Genomic DNA, 27,470 nt, shown 5'->3' with positions numbered 1-27,470 from the left:
AAATAAAGGATTACTACTGAAATTTCAAATAAATGTATCCTTATTTTTCTTTTTTAAATTTTGACATCAATTTAAGTTTTACAAGAATAACTTTTACTCCGTATTAATGAATTATTTTACTTTTAAAAAAAGGTTTAATAAAAGTAAAAATCCTACAAGAAAAAAAAAAAAAATTCAGCAAAAAAGTAAAAAGAGAAGAAAAGAAAAGAACAAAAGAATTTTTTTCTCTCATCAAACTCCAACTCGGAGGACCACGCCTCCTCCTCTCAAAATCTTCGACAAAATCGCAAAACCACCGCCTCTAGTCGGCGGCGCCTCTGCCAATCAACCTCCTTCTCCGCCGTTGTTAGTCTCGGTGTTCACGACAGTGTATGACTTCTTTTCCTCATCTTTTTTCTCCACCTTTTTACTTTTTATCGATTTTTTTGGATTTTTCTTGTTGATTTTATTAGTAATTTAAAGATTCAGTAAATTTTTAGTCTCATATTGGGATTAAATGATATTTCAATTGATGAAATTTTGCTTGATAGGATGTTTCAAGTTGTTAAATATATTCTGTTAGGGTTTATCGTCGGCTTTGTTTTGGTGTTGTTTTATGTCTAATTAGCATAAACCCAGTTTATAATTGTACTTGAAAATCATATTAGCTCAGGAACGGTTTGTTCAAATTTACCAGTAAAATTACACTGTAGGGTCATTAAATTTGCAGTTGAAAGATGCCGAAAGTGAAGACGAATCGAGTGAAATACCCTGAAGGATGGGAATTGATTGATCCAACACTTCAGGAGCTAGAATCTAAGATGAGAGAAGGTTTGCTTGATTTCAATTAGTCTCTTTAATCCCCGACAAGTTAAATTTATCGCTTTGTTTGTAATCGTTTCAATCTTGGAATTATTTATTAGTTGCAAGAACAATTTATATTTTATTTGGTTTTGACAGCTCAAATGGAAACACATGATGGGAAGAGAAAGTGTGAAACTTTGTGGCCAATTTTCAAAATTGCTCACCAGAAGAGCCGCTACATATATGATCTTTATTATAGAAGGAATGAGATTTCCAAAGAGCTGTATGAGTTTTGCTTGGACCAGGGCTATGCTGACAGAAACCTAATTGCTAAGTGGAAGAAGGTATGATATTGATCTTAATCTCAACCTAACTTATGTTATTTCAATTTGAAGGTATATTAGTTTAGAGATTAGTCTTCTTGGTTTAGAATTGTTGTTAAATCAATGTTATGAAGGTCTAGATGTATGCATCGTTGCAAGAAACTCGTTCAGACTTTTAGAATTGGAAAATTGGCTTAAAATAATACGAAGTGTCTAAAATGTGTGGAATATAATACGGAGTACTACATACAAACTAAGGTAATTGCTACCTACATCACGAACTTTAAGGCTATTTTGCAAAAAATAAAATATCAGCTACTGGCGTTGGAATCTTAGAAGAATATTCCAGTCTAAAATTTATTTAACATTTTAAATTGCCAAATTTAATTTAGAAATTATGTAAGAAAACAAAAAAAATGTTCCCAGTTCCCTTTAATCTTCCTCCACAGTCTACACGGATCAGGGGCCCAGCTAACGCGTGAAACACTCCGCCTGGGGAGTACGGACATCTTTGGAAGGCAGGGAGTGTGACAACGTACACGCTTCCCTTTATTCCATAGGGCCTCCTGTCCAAGTATGAAAATAGGAATTACCTTCTCTTCCTGCGTGCAGAATCCCTATTTCCCTCGAACAGTTCTCGCTTCTCACTCAGAACAGAAGTTCGAGGTTACATGTGCAGTATGAGAGAGAGTAATTCACTCACTTACGTTTTTTATTTTTTCCCATTTGCTTTTAGTAAATCTTAATTACTCCTCTACCTAGTCACTACAAACAAGAAAAACTCATGTTATTCCATTACAACTCTCCTGTAATGCTTTTCTGTGAGGATATTGATAGGATGATGTCCGGTTTTGAGTCTTTTAGGTGTTTTCATGTACGTAGAGCAGGTAATATGTTGGCTCATCTTATTGCAAGATGGAATACCAATGAGTCGATGTTTGTATGGCTAGACAAATTTCCCCAAAACTTCACAACTCCGGGAAAACTTGATTTGATTTAATAAAATTGCCCGCCTAACGTTTACTTCAAAAACACAATTGAAAACAATAATAACATTCCAGAATAATAGTAAAATAAAACTTTCCAAGTACACCTTCTAGCATTACTCATGAATTACTAATCAAACACTTGCTTTCCAATTCACTACTTTTACGAACTTTTCAAACAAAAAGATGACAATGTTGGAGAACGTTCACAGATTATCGAGTTGCGCCTGGTCCTCTGTTGTCCACCAGGAAATATTGTGATTTAGAATTTTTCCTTGGAAATTGCTGGAAAAGTTCCTTGGCTGCCAGAAAAAAATAGTTAGAAATTTATATGAATGCAATTCAAATCAATGGTCGCAAAGGATATGAATCTTACATTTAATATATGTTCACCACTTGTTGAGTGATACATACCAACACCTGCGGGAGCCTATAGAAAAACAACAGAGTGATGAACAAAAGATAGTTGGTGTTTAGAGAAACATTAAAAACAAATAGATGAATCTTACCTTGCCTAGACTTCCTCTGCCTCTGCCTCTGCCCCCTTTCCCATTTCTTCCACTGTGCTGCCTCTTTCACATGCGATCCCTCGCCCTCCTCCTCCTCCTGTCCCTCTAGCTCTGCCAGATTGTGGTGCAGCTAAATGTTCAAGCTCAATATGTGTTGTCAATGAAGAAGTAGCATTGTCTTCTTTAGGCCTTTTCCCTCTCTTAGGGGTGTGTATGTTGGGGGGGGGGGGGGGGGGGAGGAGCATGATCTTTATTCTGGCATTTCCTTTTTGTGTGGCCTTTGGACTTGCAAACTGAACAAGACATTTCAACACAATTTCTTGTGAGCTTCCCTGCCTTATTAGGATCTTGGTATGGATCCTTCCTCCTGCATTTTCTTAGTTTACCAAGACCAATTTTTACCGGAGGTGGATCTAATATAAATACCTTATCTGGCTAAAACTTCTCACTTACACAAGGCATGATTGCAACACCATAAGATGCCAAATATGTACCCTTCTTTAGGAAATGGTGAACATATTCTTCGGCTTCATGTTTTAACCATTTTGCAGCTGATATGACATGAGAACAAGGAATTCCTGTTAAATCCCTTAGTTTACAAGTACACATTTTCAGAATCACAGTAAAAAAGCCCGGTTTGTCATTCACTTGGAATACATGGACTGAAGACGGAGAACGATCTTGCGTTTACCTTTCGTTGCTCGAGTTTTATCCTAATCCTAAGGCAAATTTCATCTTTTACGTTCTTCATAGCAAACCTTTTTACTACCCATCTTTCCATGAGTCTAGTTCTTCCAACATGTCAATTAAGTGCATTGACCTTGCCTGCAGTATATGCCCATTGAATGTTTCTACCATATTACGTGTAACCACATCAAACGTGCAATGTGACTCAATGTATGCCCTACAAAAGGTTTTAGGGTTACAAGCTGCAAAGTCCGAAGCTGCCGTAGGAGAAACTACCTTCATTTTTTTTTTTTCATTTTGTCTGCCAAATCAGCCTTCGTATAAGACCAAATTGCTTCCCAAAATAACTCTTTCATCTCATCACCTTTGTTTGCTTTTTTCCAGTTTGCATAAATTTGCCTGGCACACTGTGGACTGCATTGGGGTAACTTTCTTAACACCAGCATCGATGCTCTATATGAAAATTATTGAGTCATACGATCAGAAATATTTAAATGGCAAAGACTAGCAACATGATATAGTAACAAAAAAGAGTAAATAAAAAAGTTGACCTTGTGTTGATCAGAAATAAATGACCAACCAGATCAGTCCAGTCAAGGCAAGGCAAGGCAGTGCTTCACCTGTTCAAGAAACCATTCCCAACTTATCATTATTTTCACCTTCAACAACTTTCAAACATAATAGACACATCTGGTTATTAGCATCTCTTCCAATTGCACTCAATAATAAATTATAATACCGCCCAAGAAAAGTTATGAGAAAACACCCATCCACGCATAATAATTTCCTACACCCTTTCAAAACATACAAAGAGTGTCCCATGTAGAATCTACAGGTCTGTAGTATTTGACCTCTTTAACTCCTCTACATATCTCCCTAGCTTGCCAATTGCCATAATGCTCTTTCATGCTTCCATGTAACATTTTATGTGCAACTTGCTTTGCCCCTACAAGCAATCCACCTTGAAATACACACACCAAATCTAGTCTTCACACCTTCTTGCAACTCCAAAGCAGGCAAATGAGTTTTTTTCTTGAATATTGACAAGAACTGTTCATCGACCCATAGCACTTAACTTGTGAATTCTTAAGTATGCTTCTCCTGCACTTATGCCCATTTGTTACAGGTCGAACTATCATAGTACATTTTCTAGAACACCAAGAAGCATAAACATAGAAGTTGTAACCATCCTTGCACCTCACAGCTGCCTTTTTCATTTTCTTATCAACAATGACAAATCTCAGAGAAAACCATTTGTTATCCTGTAATTTATCATGGCTTCTTTAATTTTTCAAGATTTCCAAATTTCGTACCTACTTGCCAAACCATTTTACTGAAATGAGTGGTTTCATGAATTATTGAAACCTTCCTTTTTCCTGCTCTATGTTCATTGCTGCCCACCGGGCTATTATACTCACAATTAGAACCCTCATATTCAGAAACATTAACACTGTTTACACTAAAAGATTCTCCTAAAATTGATACTCTTTACAACTTGTAGGATGAAGTTGATCTACAAGCCTTTGTTTTGTAAAGTCCTTGTATGTCCTAAGTTTTCCTTTAGCATATGTCCATTCCTCATCACTCGTACACCCCTCATCATCATCAACAGGGCATCCTTACCATCACTTATCCTTCTATGTTTGTATAGAATGTATCTCATCTTGCGATTCCTTTGCTGCTCAATCAGTATTCTGTTTTGTCTTTAGCTTTAGCTTTAGCTTTAACTTCTTGTTTCTTTTTCAACTCAGAAACCTAAAAGGAAAAAAATTTAGCTTAAAGGAAAAACAATTCAAACTATAACAATATTTACAAACTAAGGTACTGACCTGGCTTCTAGAACATTTAGTTTCTAGAGGTATTCTTCTTTGAGTCTTTGAGCACCATCATCAGAAGTAGATGGAATACCACCAAGTGCATGCCTCAACTCCTTAATGGGGAATGGTTACATAAAAAAACACTGGAAGTGGAGTAACAAATTAAAGGTCAAAGTAATGAAGGCTAAAATCAATCTGTTGATATCTCCTCCTAGTAATATGGGAAAATATCTACTATATATTATTTCTTTCAAGTAGACTCCGTGACTGTTACTCTTTATCTCTTTTAACTCAGCGCTTGCTTCGTACATTGACAGACAAGTTAATGTTCGAGAGAATGTCGTGGAGTTTTGCTCTTGGAGTGTTTTTTTAGCATGGAACTTGCGTCGTCTTTCCCTTAAATCCAAGTGTAAATTAATGCCACTATCAAAAAGTATATGAAACATTCCCCTCTAATATTTTCTTTTCCAAAGTTCTTTTTTTAATCCCTCTTCTGTTTACCTATCTTTTGCAAAGCTTCTACAATTAAAAAAGTGTATTGATTACCTCCCATTTGAACTGCCGCATTCCACGACATATCATGCAAAAAATCAGTATAAATCACTACATTTTGAACAATAATGTTTTCCACATTGCCTTCCACGACTGCTCAGACTCTTGCCTAATCTTGCTTTGCAATTGGCCAGTTTTGATGCTAAGAAGTTCAGAAAATGTAAATATAATCACGGTGAACAAAAGTTATACAACTTTTTTCTTCTTTGTAAACCATCATTTATCCTTCTATGTTTGTATACAAATGTATCCCATCTTGCGCCCCTTGCTGCTTTATCACTATTCTGCTTTGTCTTAAACTTTAGCTTCTTGTTTCTTTTTCAACCAGAAACCTTAAAGGAAGAAAGTTTTAGATTAAAGGAAACAAAATCAAACTCTAACAATATTTACAAACTAAAGTACTGACCAGCCTAGTAGAACATTTAGTTTCTGAAGGTATTCTTCTTTGAGTCTTTGAGTACTATCATCAGAGGTCGATGGAATACCACCAAGTTCACGCCTCAACTCCTCAATTTCTTTCTTTTACGTAGAACATAAAGTTTAATAAAGAATCCACAGTTGATTATTCACTCACCTACAGTGACTTTTTCCATGTCTAATTTAGAACTTTCTTTTCACAATGTTGTTTCAAGGAATGAGCACCAGAAAACCCTTTCATTTCATCTCATCCCAAATTCCTTTGTAGCATTAGCACAGATCAATATAATACAGACCATTCAACTGAGTTGTATCTTCCAGTTGAGTGAAAAAAACACTCTTCTCTGGTAACTATGATATATTTTCACAACATAGATTTGAACTACTACATTGATGATCAATGAAGCATATAAAACGGGGTAATTTAATAGGGGACAAAAGAAGTATGTAGGTAATATTCACATTGTCTATCTAGCTCATAGTTAAGTACATGGCGTTGTTTTACTTAAAGACCCTTTTATAATAAGTGGACCATGTTCATACTCTCCCTCCATTCTTCTATCTTACTATAACAAAGATATAATGGGAAAATCAATACGAAATCATTTTAGGAAGTGCAGCCTTCTTTTTCTGCACATCTAGAAACACTGTATGCGATTTTTTTTTACCGTACTCAGTCATGGGGTGTAAAGCCAGAGCTGGCTTAGTTTTACTTGTCAACCTAAATCATCAAGTAACCAATGAGGTGACCTTAAACTGTGGTCTCTTTGCTTGATCACTGCTAATATCCATTGACTCCATTTTACCCCGAGATGTCCTATTTTGGAAGACAATTTTTGACTGTTGCTGATGTTTTTGTTGGTTTTGGGTTTGTATTGCAGCCAGGATATGAGCGTCTATGTTGCTTGCGTTGCATACAACCACGAGACCATAACTTTGGCACAACTTGTGTTTGCCGAGTGCCCAAGCATCTGAGAGAGGAGAAAGTTGTAGAATGTGTTCACTGCGGATGTAAGGGTTGTGCTAGTGGGGATTGATTCATTAATCTCAAATCCTAAGCCAAGGATGTTTAGAACTATGTTGTAACTGTTCATAACTGAGGATTTACTTGTTATCTTATTTGAGAATCATGCTTTATTTTTCCAGGATATCCCAAGTATACTTGAAAGATTTTATTTATGTAAATCATTTGCGTGTGATTTGATGGTATTTCGTGACTTACACCATGAATCTCGTTAGTACTAATGAAGTAATGAGAGAGTGGTTTGCACACACTGATCAATCCCTATTTGTTTGGTCTGTCCCCTAAATATTGCCCTATTTTCTTATATAGTAGTATGTCCTCACCCGATAACCCACTAGCATAGATTCATAAAACTGTAAAAGACAAATACCCCCTCTTCATTACAATATTTTGGCCAAAGTCTTAATAAAACACATTTTATCTATGGGGCAAACAATTAGGAACAGAGGGAGTAATTATACTCATACCGGTTAGTAAAAGTTTATAATATTGATTATTTGGCATTCTCATTTCTCGCTAAGACTGTCTTTCTCAACTTTTCTCGTAAGGGTTGATAAATACGCCGATAAGGAATAACTACTCCTGGTCATCTGGCCTGCTGGCCCGACCCAAAAAGTGACAGGTTGGGCAGATTTTTAGGCATGTTTTTCCAGTCCGCTTTGATTTTAGTTTTCTTGGGAAAATCAAAATGGAATTCTAGTTATTACATTGATGCGGCCCGAAATTAGCCCAAAAACCTAGTATATTTGACCCGAAATAGCGGGCTAGGGCCCAAAATTTGACCCGAGTTAGTGGGCTGAATTTTGTTCGCAGCTCGGCCTGCCTTTTGATCTGGTCTAGGATTAATTAAACATTCATTGCACATTTGCACATTTACCATGATAAATTCATAATTATGTGGACTTATCAATACTGTTATACAATGAACTGTATTCAGCCATCAGTAATGAAGCCTGGAATCCCACAAGACACTCATGCATTAAACGGTAAACCGTATGCATTCCCTAACTAGAGTTCTCATACCGGTCCAACCCCTATATATAAGAAAACATGGTATTGATTGACTGTTAATATCTCATTCTCATACAACAAAAAAGTTTCATATATGATACCAGTAAAATTCCTCAGCAAAATGGGAGACCATGAGGTAGAAATCCAAGGTTTTAGGCTCAAGGTAAAGCTAATCGATTCAGCTGGAGTTCTAAACCAGTTAATCCCAACCTATTTTAACAAAGATGACATCTTGGGATTAGATTTAAAAAGAATTACCCCAACTACCATAAATAATTCTGAATTACCCTTTGAATTTTCTGCTAGAAATTCAGAAACTGATCATGTTTCTTGTTCTTCTGCATCAGCAAACTTGAAAGTATTAACCAATCCCAAATGTGATCTACTCTATGGCTCAATTTACGAGTTGCTTATCCTATGTGGTGCATCTCGTTGCTTGATCATACACTTGCGTTACATGAACAACCAAGTTCCTGAATCACTGAAAAACTTCCTGCAGAATTCTGAGATTTGCTTTGTACGGATGCCTAAAATGGTGACGATGTGTTCAAATTTTAGTTGGGTTGATGGTGTTGAAGCTGATGATTTGGCGGCTCGTGTTTTGAAGAAGCCGAGTATGAAAGGTTTGAGCTTGGGGGAGGTTGCGCGGACTGTTGGGGTTCCGTACAAGGATGTGAATGGTTCGAGTCGTGATCAGAGTGGTGTGGTTCAAGTTGTGTCGAAGTATGTGAGGGTTTTAGCACCTGATCAGGTGAAGATGGTTATGAATGATGCTTATACATGCTACTATAAAATTGGTTCTATGCTCCTCAATTCTCTGTAGTTTGGCCCGTTCGGTATCACTGTCAGTTTCCAATTTTTGGTTTTTTGATTTTAAAGTCATGATTTAGATTGAAATATTGAATTATGAACTAAAAAATAGTCATACATATTGTAATCATGTTAATTTTAAAAACTGACAACAAAAAATTGGAAACTACTTTTTATGGTTTTCATATTTTAGTTTTTAGTTTTTAGTTTTGTAAAAAACAGAAAACTGGAAACAAAAACGATATTGAACGTTCCAGTTTTCTGTTTTTCGCACCCTATTATGTGTTGAATGATTATACCTGAGGCTCGTTTTTGATACAAAGTAGGATGAGTAGGAGTGATCACTAGTTTTAACTGATCTTTTGACAGAAACTGGATGTGTTTATCACTGTTCTGAAATTGTATTCTGGTAGACCCGACCGGTTACCGGAAACATATGTATGGATGAGCGTGAGTCTAGTACCTGAACCGATAACATTATCAGATTCATTAACCAATAACCAATAATGCTAAAGTTGATGATAATGGATCGAACCGATAAGTTCGGGTACATGAACTTCAAAGGTAAGATAACTTTTGGATCAGATTTCGAGTACCTGATATGATATCCAATTGAAAAAATTAGACTCTAAAAATAGATTATTGTAACATCACTCAGGACAAAATATCAACATCAGCCCATGATTTTATCTACATTGCTAAAAGAATTATGGAGTACAACTAATTCATATTATAGATTGATTGTTAAAGCTTAAGATTTTAAGCATTTGGGAAAAAATATTTAAGTTGAGAAGAACCTAAGAAAATGTTCATCAGATCGTTATCAAGTACCCGTTACTTATAAAATGATACTTGTAACCGTACCCGATACCTAAACTTCGGATTTGTTATCCGACTCAATATCCACATCGGTTTGGATACCCACTTTTTTGGATCGAATTTCGTATTTTCGATTTTTTTTTTTTTTGCTCAGCCTAAACACACACACACAAAGTTCATTTTAATTAAACTCTTGCAACATTTGAGACATTAAGGAACTCATACCATTAGATTCAAGAACAATAAGTGGAGTAGTATTAATAGAGTAATAGTCTAATAGCCAAATAAGACATACTCCATAACATCATGAACAACAAACTTGCAAAACAACTAATTAACAGTACATTAGTAGTACCAAAAACTAAAAATGAGTTAAACTAAACTTAGAAGGCCCCTAGTACAAAATCTTCCCATTAAACATCGAATTAACCTCGAAATCCAAACCTCAAATTCGATTAATCAACCCTTAATCAACCAACTAGCAACTTGTGACCAATCTTGTAAGAAGCATAAGCATCAATACAAGCATACTCAACTTGCTCATTACTCAAAACCCTAGCTTCCCAATTACTCAAAGTCACATACTTAGGCTTCCACATAACCAACCCTAGTACCTCCCATGCCAAATTCTTCAACCCGACCCGCTTACCACCCGACCCGGAAGCCTTATAAAGGTCTTCCACCTTACTACATGTAAGCCCATACTCCCTTTCCAGCTTTGCCACATCACTCCCCACCTCAACTCCAACAAAAGTCAAGTCTTCATGTGTGGAATTGAGGAAATCTCTTAAAGATTGAGGGATAGAATTGAGATAAATGAGTTGAATTATTAAACATTTGGTGTCAATGCAGAGTTGCAGAGTAGCTGCTTTGTTGTTCATGTATTTGGAACGATTAGGTTTCCACTCGACGTCGAGGCCAACAACAAGATTGTTACTACCTTTACTGTAGAGGGATGATGTTTGGGTTATCCATTGTGTGATTGAGTCTGCGTTGCTTGTGACTGTGGTTTCTATTGATTTTCCAGAGAAATTAACACTATGTATGGTAGTGTTATTAGTGACGTTGTTGACATTGTTAAGAGAAGAAGAAATGGGATTGGAGGAAAGGGAATCGAATTTTCTTTTCTTGCTTGAGACAAATGCCATGGTGTTTGTTAAGCAAGGTGAAGATTATGAGATGTTCTTGTTATGTTAGCTTTTTATAGTACTTGGGAAGTTGGGAATTGAAAGGTCTTTCTTGATTAGTGATGCTTAATTATAATTAGGAGTAAGTAATAGAGTGGGTGTCTCGATGTTATGGAGAATTGCAACAAGATTTACTGCATGTAGCATGCTGTAATCATCATTTAAGGATCATCTTCTCGTATGAAGCAAATTCAATTATGTAAACCTAAAAGGTTTTTCGATCTATAATGTACGTAGTTGTGAATTGTCTATTCATCTTCTTTGTTGAACTTATTAGTTATGACATTTGATTAAAGTTTTGTAAGAAAAAAATGATCATAACAAACTTAGCTTATCAAAATAAATCGTGGTTATGTGGTTATGTGCTTAGGTTTGTTAAAAACATATAATGGACTATGTAAGCAGTCTATCCTTACTCCATAGGAAGCTAATAAACACAAACGGAATACTGTTTTAAGATGTTTGAAAAAAGTTGTCACATTTTAAGTTAATACAACTGGAGCTTAAGTTTCCCACTAATTGACTTTGAATTGAATTTTAGGCTTAATGTGTTACACTACTGACGCAGTCGGAATTATCAAAGAAAAGCAAGCGCTAATCTTTAGAACGAACAAACAGATTTACGAGCGATAAATCTGTAAAAACTCCGGAATTTACCAGAAAAGAGATAAACTCTCAGAATTTTATTATCGAAAGAATAGTTGATTTCTAATGACGAAAATAAAGTGTTTAAATAGTTAACACAAAACCCTAATACGAAACGGAATTAAAACAAAAGTCGAAAATAATTAAACTGCGGTTTTCGAGCCCTAAACGAACTCAGACGGCCTAAAAAGCCAATCAATCACAGCATAGCGGTGAGTTGAACTCGTGGGCCCGTTTCCTTTCCGAAAACATATTCTATTAAGCAATCGGACACGGAGGCCCGACTAGTAGAAATCATTTCAGCAATTTTCGACGATTTGCTTCTTTGTCGAATCGTGCAGTCATCCTTCCTACATCATCCTTCGAAAACATACTTACTACGTAGTAGTTACTAGTCTTGCATTACTAGCTCTAACAACTAACAGTACTTTGAAAGGTACAACCATGTTATATAGTCTCGCATTACTTCACTGATGATTTTTATTATACAACTGGTTGCATCTTACTAGGTAAAATCAAATTTTTTTTTTTTTCTTATATGGAGGAATGAGAAATAAGCGAAAAAGACAAGGTACAACCGAATGCATCATCCATAAACCCTCGAGAACTAATCATGGGCCAAGTTAGACAATAAGAGAAAGTTGTTTGTCTAATTTAGTCCAGGACATTGATTGGGTCAAAAATCTCTGCCAAACCTGATAAAATGAAGTTGTTGGGCCGGGTCATGTCAAACTCAAAATCACAAATACTCTGAGTGACCGAGTCACATTCTATTTCTGGGTTAGCCACTCAGCCACATTTTGGTCTGGAATAGTTTCCCTAACTTGAATCAACGTCCCCTAAAAAAAAAGAAATTTAAAAAAAAAAATCTTGAATCAACGTTTTTGTTTTCTTTTAATGATACGTGTCACTTCTTGATGAAATTTTTTTCCGCCAAATATTTTTTTTCTTCTTTTTATTCATTTATTTGTTTCAATAACTTTTTATGGATAGATTCAGTATATTTGACTAAAACTTTATTAATTTGTCATTTTTTTTTACTCCATAGTCCATACTACTCTATTTTCAAACAATTTTTTATTACTCAATTTTTTTTTTGAAAAATAGCAAGGTTATAATTTTATAATATTCGTATGTGACTGGACCTAATCTACTTTGACATCTAATTCACACTTGTATAGTCCTAATACACTACAAGAATTTGTATCATTAACGACAACCTAATTATGACGGGTCAAAAATCCCGTCGCAAAAGCCTTTCGCGACGGGGCTAACAACCAAACAATGACGGGAATAACCGTCGTAAATGTCTTTTACGACGGGTTTACGACGAATTTACGACGGGATTTCTATTAACGACGGCCCCCTTTTATGACGGGTTCGCAACAGGAAATCCCGTCGTTAATCAACGATTATTGACCTTTCGCGACGGGATTTCCCGTCGTTAATAGTACAATTTCTTGTAGGGATACTTCTATTTAAACAAGTTTTTATATTTACTAGCAACTCATGCATTATACGAACAACAATATAGTATTATAAGTTCTACACTTTGATTGGAGGTTTGATCTCAATAGAGATACTCTTAGATTCTTAGAGGAACTCCACTAGTATATTTTAAAGATTTGCTCGCTATTACAATAAAATATGTAGCTATATGCTTCCAATTAACGAAAAATGTATAGGAAAATTTGGTAATATTAATCCAACATTTGGCCGATTTTCTTTTATTAATCCCACCTACGACATATTTTTTAATAATCTCACCTTTACTACCCAATAACTTTTATTGGGCTTAAGTGATCGAAAATCGGTGAAAAAGTCAACGAGATGGTGATGAATTGATGATAATGACTGAATATATCGAGAGAGGGTACTTCCACGTAGAGACATATTACCGTCTACAACAAGTTTATTACCTGTTAGGCCCAATAAAAGTCGTTGGGTAGTAAAGGTGGGATTATTAAAAAATATGTCGTAGGTGGACTTAATAAAAGAAAATCGGCCAAAGGTTGGATTAATATTACCTTTGGCTTGTAAGAGCCCAAATGTATATGGCTTGTAAGAGCTTTTAAATAAGCTACATGCTTGATTGGAAAAAAGAAAAGCAAGCTCTGCTCAAAATGTAACATGTGTGTAATAAAGTTTATTTTACGTATTTATGTTTTTACAAATTCTTATTTATAAGGGTTGTACAATAAACCGAAGTAAAAGTTAACTCAATATGCTTAAAAGTTAAGCTTTATATATGTGAAAGTTATCTATTTTTTAGTGAATTTTTTTTTAATTTTAATAAAACTTATTTCTTCAAAATCACTAATAATGTATAAAATTAATCATTTAACCCTCTAAAATCTTTATCTATCAACTTTCTTTTTACTAATATAAAGTTAATCAAAACTAGGTTAAAGTTACAGAAAAATGAGTAAAAGTTATCTTTGTGTACAATAAATTTATCGGATTTTTCATGAAATACCCCTGAATTTTTGCAAAATTCACCAAATGCCCCTCGACTTTCAGAAATTCACCAAATGCCCTCCACTTTTTAACAAATACACTATATACTCTTATTTATAAACTTAATACACAAGATGCCCTTAATGACGATTTTCCGTTAGCTCCGTTAACTTTTCCGTTAACTTTTTCCTTAACTAAACTAATTAACTCCTAATTAATCTAATTAACTACCCTAAAAAATATTTAACTGCCAACCCACAACTAACCTTCCTCCTAACTCACCCCTTTTATCTTCCCTCTCTCCTTCTTCCATGGATGCCCAATACCGATCTGCTACTTCCCTTTCTCCTTCTTCAATGGACTCCCAATCCCGATCTACTACTAACCTTTCTCCTCTATCCCTTTCAAATTTGAAAATAAAAAATCAAAATAATGCCTCACAAATTCAGTGGCTATAGCATTAGCAGAAGCACACAATCATACTCCTCACAAATTGACGCACCAATCATACCTCTTTTCAACACCATTAACCACCACCCTTCCTACTAAACCACCTCCTCTTGCTCCGGCCGCATCTCCATTTTCTCTCACCTCCTAAACAACCCCAAATGAGGCACATGGGCTTTCATCTCCCACGACCCGGTGGACCCGAATTCGATCCTCAACCTCATCTTCCCACCCACTACCACAATCGTCGCCGGCGAGTCAGCTAACTCGCCCGAATCGACCAACTCAGACTCTTCCAGGTGAGTGTTCCGATTCGAGCCCCTTGTCGTCGTCGTTGAGTGAAAGGACGTGGGTGCGACTCAGTTCTTGGTGGCATTGGCTATATCTCGTGGGTTCAGGGAGTCTGGGATTACTAGTGTGACTGGTAAAAGGGTGATTGTTGCAATTTTTGTGTTAATTAGCTTTTTGTTTTGGTTTTGAAGCAAATTTAAGGGGGAGGAGAGATATTGGCGGATTTCAATGGTGAGAAGAAGAGGAAGAACCGAAGAATGAAGGTGGGGGAGAGAGATTGGGCATAAGATGGAAGATGGTGAGGGAAATAAGTAAAGGAAAATAAAGTTTTTTATTTTTAAATTTAGTTAGGGTAATTAAGATAAGTATGGATTAATAGAGTTAATTAGGTTAAAGTTGACGGAAATCTAACGGAATTTACAGAAAATGCTCACTAAGGGTATATAGTGTATTTGTTAAAAAGTGGAGGGTATTTGGTGAATTTCTGAAAGTCGAGGGGCATTTGGTGAATTTTGCAAAAACTCGGGGGTCCATGAAAAATCCGTAAATTTATTGTACACCTTGTGCGTGCAAGACCTTTTGTTTATATTTTAGGCAAGCTACAATGTGTTATAGTTTAACATTTGAGTACTTTTTAGCTAGAAAATATAGTAACTTAAAATTCTAATGTGATAAGGTAAGCAGTAGCGGATCCAGAAATTCGAGATAGCGGGGTCACTATTTAAAAATTGATAAAACTTTCACTAAAATTATGTATCTTTTTAAAAAAAATTGAAATTTTAACTATAAAAAAAGAAAAAAAAAATAATTCAAGTGGGGTCAAGGATCCCTCAAAGAGGCCCGTGGCTCCGCCACTAAAGGTAAGCTACAATATCTTATAGCTTACCCTCACCCTTATTCCTTCCTCGAAAAGTCAATCCGGTAATCCAAGCCGGATTAACTCATAACGAAATCTGAAATACAATTCTTCTTACTTACCTAAAATAATTTTTTATTTATTTTTGCTTGATAAGGAATGAAAACCAGGTTAACCCCTTTAATAGGACAAACTACTCATCCTTTCGGATGATAAGCGAGAAGTAATGATCAAAAGACGAAAACCACAACGACATAGTAGGCCAAAAGCTTCCTTTTTCCGCCAAGAAGTCCGCAGCATGTTTGGTTTACAGCTACAATGAATGACCGAAAATGAATCCAAATTCGATAAATTTTGACTAGCATCCTCAACAAGCCTACTAATCTCTTACGAGACCTGCTAAATATAATTTATCGGGTTGATCACCACCAAATTATCCCCTTCTTACCTACCTAAAATAAAAATTAATAGTAAATCCATGAATGTTCATGGTGATTTCCATAATTCACTAACCCTTCCCAAAAACCAAACCGCCTACAAAAGTGAAATCCTTCCTAGTATTATTATTAAAATGAATAAATGAAGTCACCGTCCTTAAACCAACACAAATCCACCAAACATCACATTCACATCCACACCCCAAGTGGGCCCCACAAGCCCTCCACCCCTGTGTTCACACCTCCCTATGCAAAAGTGGGTCCCACCTCTTCTCCTTCTTTCTCTCTCCTTTGAAAAAAATATCCCAAACTCCTGCTGACCTGACCATAATTCTCTCTTTTTCAAACCTTTCAACTCCAATCCTGTTACGCGTTCACACTTCTCTCGCACATTTCATCGAACATATAAAGTGCACGCCTTCTTACCCATCTCTATTTTTCCTGTCTTCTTTCTCTGTCCACAATTTCAATTTCTCTAACTAAAATCCACTCAATTACCCCTATTTGGAAACTACCCAGATTGAATTTGCTCATAATTTTGCCAATTCAGCTCATCTTCCTCAATTTCCAGCACCAATTTGAAGTCATCCTGGAGAAAGCTTCAGATGCTACTACTTCGTATGTAAGAAGTCTCCTTTTTGGTTCAATTAGTTGTTCTTATATTAACCAATTACTTAATTCTGTGATTTGTTTGTGGGTTTTTGTTAGTTACGAAGTTGGTGCAATTTTTGAATTATTTTTCCGTTTGCCAGATAAATTATCTAGTTGCAGAAATGAATGATGGTGGTAATAATCAAAGCAATGGTGGGAGGAGGAGGAGAAAGAAAAATGGGAATGGGGTAGATGGAAATGTTAATTGTGAAGAAAAACAGGAAATTATTGACAACAAAGATTCAAAGGAAATGATGATCACATCATATTTATTATTAGAAGACCAAGAGAAGCATGAGAAAGTAGAATGGGAAGAACTTGCCCACCAAGAGAAAACCGATTTCGAATCCAATCACAAGAAGAAAACACAAGCTATGTTAGATTACTACTCAACTGTGCAAAATCACTACGAGGGTTTAGATGAAACTGATAAAATAAAGAGAAAACGGTCAAGGGCAGCTGTAAATTCTGCCATTGTTGTTGCTTCTACTGACATTGTTGATAAAAGTGTTAATCTTGAAGCTAACAGTAAGCAATCTGGTGGTGGTGGTGCATCAGTGAGCCATCAGCGTCGTTTATGGGTGAAAGATAGGTCTAAAGATTGGTGGGATAAGTGTAATAGCCCTGATTTTCCAGAAAATGAGTTTAAGAAATGGTTTAGAATGGGGAAAGGAACATTTGAGTTGATTTGTGATGAGTTAAAGGTTGCTGTTGCGAAGGAGAACACGATGTTGAGAGCAGCAATTCCGGTTGATCAACGAGTTGCTGTGTGTATATATAGATTAGCAACTGGTGAGCCACTTAGGCTAGTTTCTAAACGATTTGGGTTAGGAATTTCAACTTGTCATAAGATTGTTCTTGATGTTTGTGCTGCAATTAGGTCTGTTTTAATGCCAAAGTATCTCCAATGGCCTGATGAAGAATCATTGAGGCAGATTAAGGATGAGTTTGAAACAATGTCTGGAATCCCAAATGTGGTTGGTTCAATGTACACAACTCATATACCGATAATTGCACCGAAGATTAGTGTGGCGGCTTATTTCAATAAGCGCCACACGGAGAGGAATCAGAAGACTTCTTACTCGATTACAGTACAGGGTGTGGTTGATCCAAGAGGGGTTTTCAATGATGTGTGTATAGGTTGGCCTGGTTCAATGCCAGATGATAAAGTTCTGGAAAAATCAGCATTGTATCAGAGGGGTAATCAGGGTCTTTTAAAGGGTGTTTGGATTGTTGGAGGTGGTGGTTACCCTTTAATGGATTGGATTCTTGTTCCCTATAATCAACAGAACTTAACATGGACTCAACATGCTTTTAATGAGAAGATTGGTGATGTTCAAACAGTTGGGAAGGATGCTTTTGCAAGGTTGAAAGGAAGATGGAGTTGTTTACAGAAGAGAACAGAGGTGAAACTTCAGGAATTACCTGTTGTTCTTGGTGCTTGTTGTGTGTTGCATAATATATGTGAAATGAGAGGGGAAGAGTTGGATCCCGAGCTGGTTTTCGAGCTTTTCGATGATGAAATGGTTCCCGAGTCGCCGTTGCAGTCGATTAGTTCTATGAAAGCTAGGGATTCAATTGCTCATAATTTGTTGCATCATGGTCTTGCAGGGACTGGGTTTCTGTGATTAGGAAAAACTGTTAATTTGTAGGTTCTGTTGTAAAAAAAAGAGCTCCATATTTTCACTCTTTGAGAAAAGATTAGTGATTTTTGGAGTGCATAGGCCAAAAATATGTAATTTACATAGCAAAATAGGAATAGAATACTTTTGGTTCATACTTTTGAATTGCACTTGATGTAAAACTTCAGATTGACCTTCAATTTGTATCATTCTTTTACATAATTTGAAGATTTTTAAACAATTTTGCTGAAATGCTGATACTCCGTACTTAAAATCAATCTTTCTGAAATGAGATGATCCAGTTTTCTGTTATGCAACTTCTGAGATATAACCTCTCTTTCCGCATTCTTATTACCTTAAAAAATTAAGTTTCAAATCAGATAAGTTGCAATTAGCTCCTATACGATTAATAAGTTCCAATCAGGTCCTATACGTTGACTCTCTCAAGTTAACTCTCTTGCAATAAAGTTCAATTAGGTTTGATCAGGTCCTATCAGGTCAATCCTGATTAATCAGTTTAAATAAGTTCACTTTCATCCCGATTCTCCATGTCTTGATAGTGTAGAATCCGGATTCAATCAAGTCCACTAGATAAGTTCAGTTTTCATCCGAGTTCTCCATTTTGTCTCCGAAAACCAAGTAATCTAATATAGGTTTGGACACGTTTGTTATTTTGACACCTTTAGTTATTCTTTTAGTAGGTCACTTTTGTCATACCTATACAAGTGCTTATATTTTAACGACGATATAAAACAATTAAACGGTACTTGAAATTTTTGACCATCACCTAAAAATAAACTTCAATCAATTAAAAAAAAAGTTTCAATCAGTTAAAATACAAAGTAAATAACTTCACCAAACAAACACATTTCCATGTCATTAGTTGCAATTTCAATTCAACAAAAATCGACAAAATCCGTTGGATGAATGATGTAAGTAATGGTGTGAATACACAAGAAATGTTGTTAAATAGAGAATGTGATTGATGTCGACTAGTAATAGAACAAACACAAATGGGGAAGGAGGGATTCGTGTAGTATTAAGGAGTACTCCCTCCGTCCCAAAATTATAGTCTTATTTTTTAAATTAGGCGTCTCAAAATTATAGTCATGTTTCTAGTTTGGCTATTAAGGTCCCCACTTTTTCATATACTATATTAATTAAAAATGCATTGAGAACCCAATCATTATTTATACTTTATTCTACTTTTTCATATATTATATTTAATTTTTCTTAAAACTCGTATTTTTTATCAAACAGTAGTTTGTTTTTATAATATGATGAACAACATAAAGACGCAACAAGGGTGTTTCCCTTTATCATGCCAGGTGTGAAACCATTATCATGCTTATTATTTGCACCAACAAAATCATTGACTTTATTGGGTGCTTATTTTGACTTTGTATCTATCGACATGGATCTTGCGTTCACACTTGTAATGTCTTTTTCAATGATATGCTCATCTTGGGATCTAAACTTTGGCCACTTAGGTCAAAGCTATTGATTGGGTTGTTTACACTTTCTATTCTTGGACTTGGAGATCCAACGTTTTTTTCCCACCAATTTTATCAAACTAACAAAGGTCAAAAGTTGTTCAATACTTTTTTCATGTCCGTATGATGAAATTGTGATAAACAATTACGACTTCCAACCCCTTAATACTTTTATAAAGAAATACACGACTTGTTGTACATTAAAAGTGGCAAACGATTAATCCAGATCAAATCATATCATATTAAACCAGCTCCAACATACGAAGTATTTATAATTAGAAGGATCCATCTAGGTCAATTAATATCAAATTATATTAGATCAAGTTCAACATAATTATAACTAGAGGTGACAAATGGTTAAATGAGATCATATTAGGTAAAAGAAAATTTTGAGATTTTTGAAAATTAGCTAGATTGCCTATTTAGTCAATATTTATTCAATCGTCGACAAAGCTTATCAATGAATAAATTAATTAATTTCCCGTTTTAAAATCCATGGAGAGATGAATCGTCAAATGTCTTAATTTAATTTATGACTAAACAAAGAGAACATTCAAATTTTCTATTTAGCGTGAATGAACCACGACAGTAATACAAATCAACTACGTCCTCTGTCTCAATTTATTTTTTAGGCTTTCCGTTTTTAGTGTCCCGTTTTAATCTTTACACTTAGTATTTTTCATTTTTGTAGCATAAAAATCCTTAATATTCTATTAAAAATCGTGTAAAATGATTATTTCAACAAATCAAATTCATTAGGTCATTTTAACCATTAAACCTCTCACACTTTCCATTGGAACATTAAATATTTCTCATTTACTAATGTCTAAGTTTTGATGAAGTGCAAATATTATTAAGAAACATAATTTGCATTGTTTAAGTAAACAAAAAAAGAGTTTTTATCCACATTAATTTTTTGGTAAATCGCGTACATGATACCAAACATAAAGAATAAGAAGGGAGTAGATTGCTAGAGATTATTCTACTATATCATTATATTTTGTACTTGAATATTTTAAACATTCAAAGAATATAAACTAATTGGAATCCTAAAAAATTAATTTAATAAAAGACACCGACAAGACAATCACAAAGGTTACTTGTTTGGTCTTTGCCAGGATGGTGCAACATCAATCTCAAAACCAGTTTAAGAGATCTGCAAACCAAATTCAAAATGATTTGACCATCATTATATAGTATATCTGAATCAACCAAACAGCTGTTACATACGAGTTAATTTTTAAAGGCCCAGAAATACACAGCCAATCACACTTGATGATAGCAGCCTGGATACCCAGAAACAGTCGCCTTCGTGTTAATATTTATGTCAGCAATTCACTTACCACGAAAGGCAACTTGCAGTTTACGACCACTTCTCCATTTTCATTAATGCATAATTAAGCAACAAAAATTTACTACGGAGTATAATAATAGAACTGAATTTTCGTAACAGAAAAAAGACTAAACAAAGATTCGGACTGCTAACTGCAATATAATGGACTAGGAAGCATGCCTATTTGGGTTGCTGTGTCTGCAACTGATGATCATCATGCTTCAGAAGGTAGGCGGAAGGGAAAATGTGCAAAATTGATCTTTAGGATGGAGGATTCAGGTTTCTTGTCATCAAATTTGTAGCCTGTTGCAAATAATGCAGAGCTTAGTAGAAATCTGAATGATAATGAATGGAAACTTGGTAATGACATACAAATGAATTCATTAACCCTGCTAATAAAATGCAACACTGAATTAGAATATCGACCATCTGATTGAGATATTATCAGGGGACTGCCTATTAACAAAATCCAGGGGAAATGAGGGCCCGAGTCTAAGAGAGATGATAAAGATAAAAATGAAGCAGGTAATGACATTACCTCGTCCACCTCTCCCAACTCCTTTTCCTCCCATTTCTTGATGGCAAATATCTTTCATTTGTTCATTTACCACTGGAAGAGAAAACTTGAACCATATAGGCTCTGTTTGATTGGGTGTTTTTCAGTGCAAAATGATTTTCATTGAAAACAATTTACAACGGAAAACACAATTCCAAAATTAGTATTCCGTTGTTTGGTTCCATGTAAGAAAAATGATGAGGAAATGGAAGGAAAACAATTTTCCCTTCATTTTGAAGGGAAAATGGGTTTCCATCATTTGGAGAGCAATTTTACTCCTAGGAAAAATGATTTTACACTCCTTTGTAAACCAAACAATGTAAAATTGAAAACAGAGGAAAAATGTTTTCCCGGAAAATGTTTTATGTCCTGCCAAACGGATCCCTAGTGAGGCAGAGTCCATCTATGTGTAAGATGTTGTCATTCAACACGTGGTCGCTCTAAATATGTGAGGCACTCTGAGGTGCAATTTTTTATGTCGGTTTTGTCATCTTGTAGACATGCCTCGGTTAAGCTGCATTACCTTTCTCAGCCTAGGGTTGGCTGAGGTGATGAGGCTAGCAACTTACAGCACCTTACTCCTAGCATGCCAGAGGTGAACTTTATAAAATTAAGTAAGAAGTGGATACAACATCAAAATTCAAGCATCTAAATGTCCATGCAAAGTGATAGAGAAAAAAGGTTTTGGAGAGATGCTTGTAGCACACCTCATGACAAATTCAAAAGAAAGTTTGAGAAAATGAGAAGATGGGAAAAATAAGAGCTAACCATTAAGCGCTTCCATAGCTGTAAGAGCACATTTTGAATCGCTGAATTCAACAAAACACAGAACCATTGCCTTGTCTCCACTCTGAAATTAGTGAAATACAATAAGAGAAATTATAAGATTAAGGGTGCGTTCTGTTCACCTTAAAAAAATAAGTTTCAGTTCCAATAAGTTCAGATAAGTTCAGATAAGTTCCAATAAGTTTCAATAAGTTCAGATCAGATAAGTTCAGATAAGATCAGATAAGTTCAGATAAGTTCAGATAAGATCAGATAAGTTCAGATAAGTTCAGATAAGATCAGATAAGTTCAGATAAGTTCAGGTGAAATAAGTTGAACAGAACGCACCCTAAAAGAGCGGGTGGGGGGGGGGGGGTAGTATGCAAAGAATTTTAAGTGAAGTAGTGAAAATTGGATGAAATACATGGTTTTGTCTTGCATTAATGGCCTCTTCCCCCCATTCACGGCCATATAAATATGAAAGGTGACACTTGCACCCTCACGCCAGTATACTTGAACGATATCTAAGTTTCTAGTTTTCTACTCCCTCCGTCCCTAAATGATTGCCGCTAACCATAATTTTCACTTTATTAAGAAAGAAAGGAAAACAAAAGCAAATGGGTTGATAGTTGTCTTTTCGCTAAATAAAATAATAGTATGTGAGAGGAAGTATGTGAGGACCACATACTATAAATGGTATGGGCCAAACTCAAAGGGACGGACCGAAAAGAAAACTGGGGCAATCTTTTAGGGATGGAGGGAGTATCTCTTCTGTTTTTTTCTTCCCTAATTCTCTTTAACAAAAAGTGTAAAAATTTGCACTCATCAACAACTTTTCCTTAATATAATCATGCCTTGTTCATTTCAACTTAATATTTGATTTTTAGATAAATAAGTTCAGATAAGGGTGGTAGTTCAATTCACAACTAAAATTAAGTTTAGCCAAGGACCAATAACTTCAGTTCAGATAAAGACTGATATAGGCCAATAAGTTCACTTGAGAATTTTCTGATGAAAAGAATGAATCCTTACCCTTCTTGGTTCCCTGTGTATGACTTTGATATCTTTAAAACCTATAAAAGGACGGAAAATATCTACAAAATCAAGGTTAAGGAAAGGTAAATGGTGACAATAAATAAATAAAGCTCTAAGGTGCAAAGGCAATCAGAATTTTTTTTTATTTGGGACTTTTTGTATTAAGAATATTTTTTGCCAAAAATTTTGTCAAATTTTCTTGATTCAGCTATCTCCGATTCTCTGGGTATTCTTTTTGTATTCTTACTATACACTTGAAAAAGCACATAATCCAAATACATTCTTACTCTCCAATCCCATCTCCAAGACTCCAACTTCATATGAACATTTATGATTTCGAAAAAGCTAAAAGGCTTCCATATGGGATGCAGTATTTGGGAAAATATAATTCTAGTGACAGACAGCAAGAACTGAGTCCTGACAGAGTTTTTAGTCCCCAAGTTCAAATGATGTGTTAGGAAACTGTAGAGACTGGCATTTCTTACCTAATTACCATCTTTGTTTTCCCCTAACTCCATCAGCAAGTGACTTACCAATTTGAAAAGATATATTGCGTGCCTTTCTGTAGGACATCTGTTTGGTAGTAACCCACCAGTGTAAGTACTCTTAGAACAGATTCTAGCAGCAGTATGAATGAAAAAACTTCAAATAATTTCAAGCATCTTAACATTGTTCAAACATTAGTACCTAAATTCTACTTCCCTTCAAACCAGCAAAAAGTAGGGCATCAAACATGTTGATGCAAAAGGTCATATTGAATCTGGGTGATTCGATTACGAGACTTGTAGCTATGTCCATGCAACACCACTTGCTAAAAGCATGTTCTTTGTTTCTCATACTCTTAATTTCACCTAGGCCAATGAACTCAAATACTCATGAAGTAAAAAATGAGTACAGTAGTATAAAGACTCGATGATTCATGTTAAACAAATAACATAAAAGAGATTCTTAGCTGTCATTGACACTTGCTGTCAAGTCCACCACATCATAGGTATGAACAACCCCTTCATCAAGCAAGGCCCTCAATAAGTTTACGTACAGCAACATTCTCCAGATAATAAAAACCATAACAAAAATCAAGAAAAACAATGGAAATTTAATAACTAACATAAAAGGATACGGCCAACTTCCCTTCTGGTGCAGTCAGTTGGAAGCCCATTTACAAAAAGAATGTTGGATTCTGCTTCCTGCAAAGAAAGGCTATCAACCCTTCGCTGAGAGTTAGGTCTCTCATAAATCATATCAGGATTGCCAGGTGGTAAAGAACTGATTCCTAAAGGAATATCTCGCCTTTGGCTAATTAGAACGGGATCTTCAAGAGAAGAAGCATAGCCTCTAGTACTCATTCCTGCTGCCAACCCACCAATAACAGGCTCACTCCGTGCAGCAAAACCAGAAATATCATCCAAACCATACACTCTAGACCGCATTGGCACTACCTAGAATAAAACAAGAACAAGTCAGAATTCTGATAGCCAATGTATAATACACTTCCATAACTTTAAAAGAAAGTACTTACATCTCTGCCCAAGGCTTCTATAGATGAACCACGCAAGTCATTTGGTCGTAACATATGATGAGACATCTCTGAGTCCTCTAATGAAAATAATCTAACCTCTGAAGACTAGTTCCTGCCAATCAGTTGGAAAACTGAGATTCATATGCTAGAAAAGAAGAGCTTACATAAAATGAAGATACCCCATTTTAAACAAGGCTATGGAAGTAACTAGCAAGGTCAAAACAGTGGTTAAAGAAGGAAGTTTAACCCTCATAGCATAACCGTCATGTCGTAACCTCAACTAGCATCAAATTCATGCAGAGCATATATTGAGTCAATACTCAAAATGGATAACTTGGGAAAATGAAAGGCACGGTACATAACACAAAAGTAGTGTCTTAAAATAAAAGACGAACTCATAAATATTTCAGAAAAATCCTACAAAGAAACTACACTAGGGGAAACACCGGCTTACTCTAAATGGAGAGAGGTTTGAATCAAGAACGAAAAGTCCCAACCTTCTATTTAATCATGGTGCCAGTTCCAAAACAATGACTTACCATATTGTACATAAATAAACAATAAATACAGTTTTCACCTCTACTAAAAATTATAGCAGAAAACTTAAAATCTAAAATTAACAACCTGCCAACCACTGTTTTTTATGGAGAAAGATTTGATCACAGGCTAGTAATTAACCACAGAAAGGGAGCTATATAACTAATGATCTTCTACATTCCTCAAAGTGGCAAGTTACAACACCTCATTAATACTGGTAATTATGTGTCTATGTTCCTCAGGCTTCATTGAAACATCCCTTATACTCGTTCATCATTGACTATGCCTTACAGAGTTTCCACCACTACTGAAATACAATAGCAAGACCAACAAGAAATAATTTTCTTTTCTAAAAAATGAGCTTTTCAGAAATTGATATCCTAACTAAGCAAAACTGATGCGATGCAATATTCACCTTACAAATATATCACAACCTTCCAGATCATTGCCACTGAAAACATAATAGCAACCAACAGCCAGAAATCACAAAAGGCTACAAGAGTCAAGAGTACAAGCCTACAAGTATCCATTCATATTTCATATTATTACTATTGAGCTCCAGAATCCAGATGATGATTGCATATAAAAATCTTGTTCATGTGTAATGAGGAATCTTTAATCAATATTCAAGACAGGACACAAGAGTCACCATAGCCATTCTTTGTCCAATCCAAAGCCAAATATACCTCTGCAAGGCACGAGCGAACATAGAACCTAGACAAGCAGTGGTTAAAATCCAACTGACTCTCACAAAAGTTAAGTACAAAACCTAATCAGTTCTTATCTCCCTCAATCTGATCCCCCGTCACATAAATTTCGTCGAAATCAATCCATCTTACACCTGATCATCAAACACCATATGTAAAGCTTGTAAAAGAGCTCATTCTTACAGACTTACACAAATGATCATCAGGTTCACCACCCCACAACATCCACAATATCTATTGTTCTAACATCAGTACTTCTAGTATAATGAGCACCCTGAATTCCTAGGTTCCCCACAATCCAATACCCGAATAAGTCACTGGAATCTGAATAAACATAATCGTTCCTCAGCAAGCATGTAAAATCTATCACAAAAGAGTTCAACTTAATGGCGAAAAGATTGAAAATTTACACCTACAAACCAGCATTCACTCCTTTTTACAATTGCAAAAAAGCAAAATTAACCTCAATTTTTCAGTGCCATGATAAAATTGCCCACCCCAATAACCTAAAAACAACAAATTAAGCTACCCGGGACTCCCAATTACACCAGTATTGTCATAGAAACCCAATCAGTCGTTTGATAAATCAAGTTCGTCGAAATTTCATAATTAAAAAAATGGAAATTTGGAAAGAAGGTAAAGTTTTCGGCAGTTACCTTCTTACACAGAAACGCAGCGATTTTAGTTTCTCTCTTGAAAAGCCGAGGTTAATCAACCCTAAAATAAAGAGGAAATCTCAACAATGATTAATTGAGTTTTCTCGCCCTCTTTCCCTTCTTCTTCCGTCTGCTGTCGGATATTGGTGGTTGCAGGATACTTTCCAGTTAACTTCAGACGTCCGCCCGCCGGAAAAAGCCAGCAAAGTTGTATAGGCTTTCTAATTTTACCCAAAGAAAGAGTTTTCACTAAAAAAAACGTCCCAAATTTCCCTTTTTTCTTTTTGCGTCAATTAATTAATTTTGTGTTTCCACATTAGACACCCAATTATACAAATACTTTCAAGTAGAACTAGTAAAACTGACCAACTCTAATTTACGATCCGATTGATCCAATTTTGATTTTCGATTTTGACCCAAAATGACGATCCAAAGTTAACTTGAACCCGAACATGATCCAAAATGAAATTAACGAACCTGAAATTGACTTGATCTGATACGACCTGATACTCAGATTTACCCGAACCAAGTAATTGAA

The 27,470-nt window shown here is 35.5% G+C and overlaps 4 protein-coding genes across 7 annotated transcripts; 2 read left to right on the top strand and 2 right to left on the bottom strand.

Annotated features, from left to right (window-relative positions):
• The first annotated feature begins 198 nt into the window (after positions 1-198).
• LOC110775069 (protein BUD31 homolog 1) lies at positions 199-7,283 on the top strand. Of its 2 annotated transcripts, none has more exons than XM_056826533.1 (4): positions 199-369; positions 693-810; positions 940-1,127; positions 6,956-7,283. In XM_056826533.1, exons 2-4 carry the CDS (start codon positions 717-719, stop codon positions 7,109-7,111), a joined length of 438 nt encoding a protein of 145 aa, XP_056682511.1. In that variant the 5' UTR covers positions 199-369; positions 693-716; the 3' UTR covers positions 7,112-7,283. The 2 variants fall into 2 exon arrangements, with proteins under 2 accessions (XP_056682511.1, XP_021835359.1); XM_021979667.2 differs by having other exon boundaries at positions 202-369; positions 710-810.
• Positions 7,284-10,208: 2,925 nt separating this feature from the next.
• LOC110775068 (3'-5' exonuclease-like) lies at positions 10,209-10,886 on the bottom strand. Its single transcript, XM_021979666.2, has one exon. It carries the CDS (start codon positions 10,884-10,886, stop codon positions 10,209-10,211), a length of 678 nt encoding a protein of 225 aa, XP_021835358.2.
• A 5,504-nt stretch (positions 10,887-16,390) lies between these two features.
• LOC110775072 (protein ANTAGONIST OF LIKE HETEROCHROMATIN PROTEIN 1-like) lies at positions 16,391-18,583 on the top strand. 2 transcript variants are annotated; one of them, XM_021979671.2, is made up of 2 exons: positions 16,391-16,676; positions 16,811-18,583. In XM_021979671.2, the coding sequence occupies exon 2, from the start codon at positions 16,832-16,834 to the stop codon at positions 18,335-18,337; it is 1,506 nt and encodes a 501-aa protein (XP_021835363.2). In that variant the 5' UTR covers positions 16,391-16,676; positions 16,811-16,831; the 3' UTR covers positions 18,338-18,583. The 2 variants fall into 2 exon arrangements, with proteins under 2 accessions (XP_021835363.2, XP_021835362.2); XM_021979670.2 differs by having other exon boundaries at positions 16,392-16,680.
• A 2,186-nt stretch (positions 18,584-20,769) lies between these two features.
• Positions 20,770-27,185, bottom strand: LOC110775070 (RNA-binding protein 1). 2 transcript variants are annotated; one of them, XM_056826532.1, is made up of 7 exons: positions 26,933-27,185; positions 25,033-25,144; positions 24,634-24,952; positions 23,511-23,572; positions 22,482-22,563; positions 21,338-21,460; positions 20,770-20,980 (listed from the first exon to the last, which is right to left on the bottom strand). In XM_056826532.1, exons 2-6 carry the CDS (start codon positions 25,096-25,098, stop codon positions 21,372-21,374), a joined length of 618 nt encoding a protein of 205 aa, XP_056682510.1. In that variant the 5' UTR covers positions 25,099-25,144; positions 26,933-27,185; the 3' UTR covers positions 20,770-20,980; positions 21,338-21,371. The 2 variants fall into 2 exon arrangements, with proteins under 2 accessions (XP_056682510.1, XP_021835361.1); XM_021979669.2 differs by lacking the exons at positions 20,770-20,980; positions 26,933-27,185 and having other exon boundaries at positions 21,032-21,460; positions 24,634-24,948.
• Between the last annotated feature and the right edge of the window lie 285 nt (positions 27,186-27,470).

This window comes from Spinacia oleracea, chromosome 4, assembly GCF_020520425.1.
Source record: "Spinacia oleracea cultivar Varoflay chromosome 4, BTI_SOV_V1, whole genome shotgun sequence".
In the NCBI taxonomy this organism is placed as follows: domain Eukaryota; kingdom Viridiplantae; phylum Streptophyta; class Magnoliopsida; order Caryophyllales; family Amaranthaceae; genus Spinacia; species Spinacia oleracea.
Note: the sequence above shows the minus strand (reverse complement) of the source record. Positions and strands in the feature narration are given on the sequence as shown.